The sequence below is a fragment of the Magnolia sinica genome, chromosome 3, assembly GCF_029962835.1.
Source record: "Magnolia sinica isolate HGM2019 chromosome 3, MsV1, whole genome shotgun sequence".
Classification (NCBI taxonomy): domain Eukaryota; kingdom Viridiplantae; phylum Streptophyta; class Magnoliopsida; order Magnoliales; family Magnoliaceae; genus Magnolia; species Magnolia sinica.
The window spans coordinates 61590137-61596127 of record NC_080575.1 but is presented as its reverse complement, the minus strand read 5'-3'; the positions used below and the strand labels follow the sequence as shown (position 1 = coordinate 61596127).

Below are 5991 nucleotides of genomic sequence, written 5' to 3'. Positions count from 1 at the left end.
CTTAGTGTAGTGCTAGGGTATACTCAGTGTTCGAGTTGTCGGTATCGCTACAAGTTTCGCTGGCCGGAGATAAAGATATAATATCGTTATCGCCGATAATATCGCCGATAACCGGAAATGCAGGGAAAAGGGGAAAATATGGAGAAAATGGTGGAATTTTTCAGTGAAACTTCAGGACATGCCTAAATACACATATTTATATATTCAGGAATGAAAAATTTGCAAAAAGAATGCTTTAAATTAGAAGTTTCCATTTAATGGGGGCCAAAAAAGTATGCGTTGTCGTAAGAAATCACTCAAACAGTAACCAAAATTAGTTTATATAATACAAATGCAAGCATACAACAATTAAGACATACAAAAGTAAATGAATTGAAAAAAATTACACATTTCTGCCCATGTTTCATCCCCACATAGAGTGACGAGGTGGCTCGTAATCATTGTCCGGATCCTGTGGCAGTTGAGAGTAGTACTGCTCCTCAAAATATTGGCAGTACTGTTCTCAGGTCATCCTCTGCTCATACCAATTGAGGAACTCTCTTATGTACCTCTGATAATCATCCTCCCCAAACTGTACGAGTACGCCCAGACGTGAGAATTGCGTGACATACATCGACGGCATTTCCTGAGCAGGGTACTGAGGGAACAGATCAAGTCCAACCCCGACTCCTTGATAGTATTGCTGCCAGTCATACGGGTACCCCGGATATCCTCCTGTCAAAGGGTCATGACTCGAAGAACTATCTTCCGGCTGCCTGTACCCATGGGTAGAAGAGCGTGACTGAATGTCAGAGTTGTCATGGCCATACCCATGATATCCCCCATGAGCATAAGGTGGGACAGAGGTGGAGCTCCCCTGATCTGAACTTATGTCCATAGATGACAAGCTGCGTGTGAGAGCATCAGCCGCGGCGCGTTCGACTTTCTTCTTCGAACGACGTTCGAACTTATATCTGGGCTCTGATGCTCTCGCCCTAGATGGTGGACGAGATCCATGATCCTCGTCCTGAGTGGCATGGTCAAAGCTCTGCTCCTCAGTGAACTGGCCAACGGATCGTTGACTCTGAGCCGTCCTGTACCCCCCACCACTGCCACCCCCATCCCCACTAGTACCACCTATACTAGTGCTGGTGCCTCTGTCCCCTCCCTCATCACCGTCGTCGTCGTCGTCGTCGTCGTCCCCAGGACCAGTGTCACGTGGGGGTTGAGTCTCATCATCATCACTCACTATGACTTGATGATGAGGAGGGGGCCGTGAAGATGCTTCCTCACCCTGATTGGAACGTGCTGAACGCCTCACCAAAGGATCAAATGAGTCTGTATCTGCCTTCTGTTCCTCTACTACCTGATCGACATCGATACCCAGAGCCACTGCTCCCTCGGCTACCTGTGGAGCAGGGCCTCCATCCGCATCATCTAAATCAGCTGATTTGACCCACTCATAAAGTGGGTCCTCATCATCATCACCTATCTGTGCCATGTTACCTATAGACAACAGGTCTAACGGGTCTTGATTTTCCTCCATGTCTCGGTCTACCTGCAACTGCCTCTCTCTTAACTTCATATTGTAATGGCAGTAAACGAGCTTTTGCAGCTTCTCATATGCTAGTCTGTTCCTCTTGCTGGTGTGTATGAGTGACCATGTGCTCCAATTCCTCTCACACGGTGAGGAGGATACAGTTTGTGCGAGAACATGGACTGCCAATAACTGCAATGCGGGCGTGTCGACTCCGTACATCGCCCACCACTCACCTATATATCCATGAGGAGCTTGTTTTAGTTTGAAGCTTAAACTAAAAATGTAATTACTTAATAATGTTAACATACTCACATGGCATCATCGTTTCAGTCGATGCTTTTGCTAGTGCGGATGAGAATGTACCCCTCGCATCCCTAAACCGCAACAACTGTAAACATGGATTCACAGGCGATTATTTTTAAACACCCATATTTCTAGAGGCTAAAAGGAAGAAATTTTATTACATTACCTGGTTACCAAAATCTGCTTGCGCTGTTGATTCTGGGAACAATCGTTCGAACGCCTCGTGGACAGCCAATGTCAAATCTTGATTCTCATGGAGCCGACGTTTATAATGAAATTTGGGATTCAGGTAGTATGCTGAAACCCAAATATTAGTTACTCAATTGTATTAACATGCAAACAGAAGTGATGCTTAAAGTACTTAGTTGTATCAACAAACTTACCAGCTTGGTGGAGTGGATGCTCAAAAGTCCCAATCCATCGACGATCGATGATATTAATCACCCACTGACACGAAGTGGGGATTGCAGTCATTATCCCCTGTCTCATGATTCTCATAAGTTCATACATTAACCCCATCGAAGGCCACATCTCATTATCTACGGCGCGTAGGACCTTGTACATAGGATGCAGGAAGGAAACGACGTGGTGAACTTTATCCCAGAAGGTATCGGAAAGCACTATATTTGAACAGGTCTTTGCACCCTCAGTCTTCCTCTGATTCCACTCCATGTATCTCTCGGATCTGAACAAATTTCTGAGACCCACGCAGTGCCTGTATAAGCTGTCGAGTGCAATGAAGTTCGTGGCAAATCGTGTCGCACCTAGTCTAACGATGTCCCCTCCACAACACTCACGCATTGCAGCTAACAACCATGAGTGATTATATATAAAGTTTGTCACTTTCCTCGCATCCTGGATGGTTTTCCTGACAGAATCCTTCTGGCCTATCTCCTCGAGCATTAAATCAATGCAGTGTGCCGCACACAGGGTCCAATAGAGATTGAACTTTTTCATTAATTTCTTCCCTGCCTTAACGAACGCACTGCCATTGTCCGTCACAACTTGGACAACATTCTGGGACCCAACATCTTTAATTACTCTTTTCAGGAGAGCATATATGTATTCGTGATCTTTTATTCTAGCGGATGCATCAATGGATTTGAGGAAAACCGGTTGTCCTCTACAGTACACCATGAAATTGATAATAGACAATTTCGTGGGTCCTGTCCACCCATCACACATGATTGTTACCCCATACTGCTTCCAGTTAGGCTGGAGTCCACGTACCCAAGCCTGCATCTCTTCGTGCTCCCGATCGAGGTAGACGCCAAGAATCTCCTATGGCGTGGGAGGCTTCACGCCGGGCCCGGCACGCTGTACCTCCTCAATCATATTTTTGAAGTGAGGACTGGCTGCTGCATTTGCTGGTACATGGCTCGAGATGAACCACCTAGATATAGCGCCACCCACTTTCTCCCTGAGCCCCTTACTCCACACACTTTTTAATCTTTTTTGATTAACGCCTGCGATGGGTGCATCTGGGACACGAGCGCTTTGCGTGCGTTGTAGGCCATGCCTACTGCCTCCCTCAAATCGTCTGCTGCTCCCACCAGCCTCATGTTGGGATGCCCCAAATGACGGCCTACTCTCATCAATTCGTCTTCTTTGCTCTCCCTCCCACTCTGAAGCCCGAGACTCACGAATCACTTGTCTAAAATCACTCCTTCTCGAGCCGTAACACAGTCACCGGGGTACACGATCACCTCATCGTCGTCATCATTGTGCTCGTCGATAGCACCTAGGCCCCGTCCAGTGCCTCGTAGCTCCTCCCTCATATCCCTCTCCCAATCCTTTTGCTGCAGCTTGCGTGACTTCGCTTCATTCATCACTCTTCTCATTTCCTCTCTCACTGACCTTGTTACACTTGGACAGTCTTTCACATTCTTGTATCCCCCTGCCAAATGTTCCTTTAGCCTAGACACTCCCTCACTCCGTATCACTTGGCCACAATAGTTGCATATGGCTCCATATTTATTCCCCTCCACTGGCCGTCCATGTTTCCACCCAATGTCCCTTGCTCCTCCTTTTCCCGATCCAGACGACATTTTGCTCCCTAGTAGTATACAAATTTGCAATAATCGACAAAAAAAAGTGCATCGGCTTGTATTTAGTGTAAAAATGATAGGAATATAAATCTCAGGTGGACCACACCACAGGAAAATAATAGTGATTGGATATCCACCATTAAAATAACAGTGGTCCTAAGGACCGTTGTACTGTTTACTTGACATCCAATCTGTTGATTAGGTCAACACTGCTTTTAAACTAACAGTAAATGCACAAATAAAAATAAATAAATAATGTGAGTGCAAGGTGTAATTTGAATGTGCCTGATTTATGGTGCAACTTACTATGACTCTAACATTTGCTTTGATTTTTTTTTATTTTTTTATTATTTATTATTTTTTTATAATTTTTCTATCTTAGTTACGTTGGCAGGAATGCCATATCAGGGAGAATCCCAAAAGAGCTGGGAAACCTTCGGAATCTAATCTCCTTGTAAGATATCAAAGCAAATGTTAGAGTCACACTAAGTTGCACCACTCATTGAAGTGTGTGGGCCACTTCAGGGTGTGATGATCTAAAGTGTGTGATGATCTGAACCACTCATTCGTCTTAAGGCACCATGAATTTACCATAAACGAATAATTACAATGATAGGATGATCCTAACCATGTAAGGATGTGGTGCAGAAATCATTGATTAGATTTTAGTAATTTTTGTGCACCATTGTTTTAAAGGGGAATGCCAGTATGTAGCACGTGGCAAGATCTAAAGTTAAAGTGGATCCACCATAGAAAACCGTTGTAGTAATCACAACCACCGTTGAAATATTTATAGGGTCCACTATGATGTATTTTTGAGATCCAACCTATTCATAAGTTAATATTGAGATAAATGAAGTGAAAATAGAAATATCAGCTTGATCAGAAACTTCAGTGGCCCATAAGAAGTTTTGAACGCTGGACGTCACTGTCCCCACTGTTTTCTATGGTGGGGTCCACTTGAACTTTAGATCTATCTCATTCTTTTTCTCATGTCATAAAAAAATCTCTCCAAATTAATGGGTGGTATAGATACAACACATGCATCATGGTTGGGTCCACATAGGGATCGATACCATGTGTTGAAAGGAATCGGATTGCGTACTGAGTTACTCAGTACGCTCTTATCGTCCTAAGTAAAATCTGTTGGGCCCACTGTGAATGTATGTGGTTCATCCACGCCATCCATCCGTTTTCTTAGCTCATTTAAGCAGTTGAAACCAAATTTGAAGCACATACAAAGCTCAAAGTGGACCATAGAAAAGGAAATAGTGGGAATAATGATTTCCACTGTTGAAACCTTGCTAGGCCCCAGAGTGATGTTTATTTATCATCCAACCTGTTTATAACATTAAAAAAAACATGGATTAAGGGAAAACACAAATATAAGCTTAATCCAAAACTTCAGTGGCCCTCAAGAAATTTACAATGGTAGATATTCAATTCACACTGTTTCGGTGGTGTGGTCCATTTGAGCTTTTGATATGCTTCATTTTTTGGCTTAAATCATAAAATTATATGGTAATATGAATGGAAGGAATGGATAAAATATATAAATCACGGTGGACCTAACAGAGTTTACTCAGTACGGTCAATCCGCCTCCGTGTTGAAACGGGTATCACCACTCAGGCTGCATTTTGAGCTGTGCTTCTGGGCGTCTTTGGCTACAGCTTTTATCTGTAGCCAATCCAGAAATCAGCTTCCCTCCTGATTTCAACAATATGTTCTAAGTTGGGCCCACTTTTCCCTTGCCATGCTCTGTGGGCCCCACCATGAGGTATGTATTTCATCCATGCCATCCATCTATTTTTATAAATTATTTTATGATAAGAAAAAAAAAAGGATGTATATCCCATTCTCAATTGGACCACATTAAAAGAAACAGTGTTGAATGAACTTTGACCATTAAAAACTTTTTGGGGACCATAAAGATTTTGGAACAACCTGATCTTTGTTTTTTCCCTTCATCTGAGTCTTCATGAGCTAATTAACAGATTGGATGTCAACTAAACAATACAGTGGGCCTTAGGAGGATTTAAATGGTGTATATCCAATCACTACTGTTTTCCCGTGGTGTGGTCCACCTGAGACTTAGATCTACCTCATTTTTTGAGGAAAGC

At 43.4% G+C, this 5991-nt stretch overlaps 1 protein-coding gene across 1 annotated transcript; it reads right to left on the bottom strand.

The window, feature by feature from the left end:
• Positions 1-502: 502 nt before the first annotated feature.
• LOC131238901 (uncharacterized) lies at positions 503-4219 on the bottom strand. The gene is made up of 4 exons (XM_058236487.1): positions 2206-4219; positions 1989-2119; positions 1832-1907; positions 503-1752 (listed from the first exon to the last, which is right to left on the bottom strand). Exons 1-4 carry the CDS (start codon positions 3062-3064, stop codon positions 503-505), a joined length of 2316 nt encoding a protein of 771 aa, XP_058092470.1. The 5' UTR covers positions 3065-4219.
• Positions 4220-5991: the final 1772 nt, after the last annotated feature.

Excerpts from the sequence above, each read along its gene's own strand:
- LOC131238901 (XM_058236487.1), bottom strand. The coding sequence starts at position 3,064 with ATGCAGGCTTGGGTACGTGGACTCCAGCCTAACTGGAAGCAGTATGGG. Across the intron at positions 2,120-2,205 it reads GCATCCACTCCACCAAGCTG|CATACTACCTGAATCCCAAA; the intron begins GTAAGTTTGTTG and ends TTTGGGTTTCAG. Across the intron at positions 1,908-1,988 it reads AAGCAGATTTTGGTAACCAG|TTGTTGCGGTTTAGGGATGC; the intron begins GTAATGTAATAA and ends CCATGTTTACAG.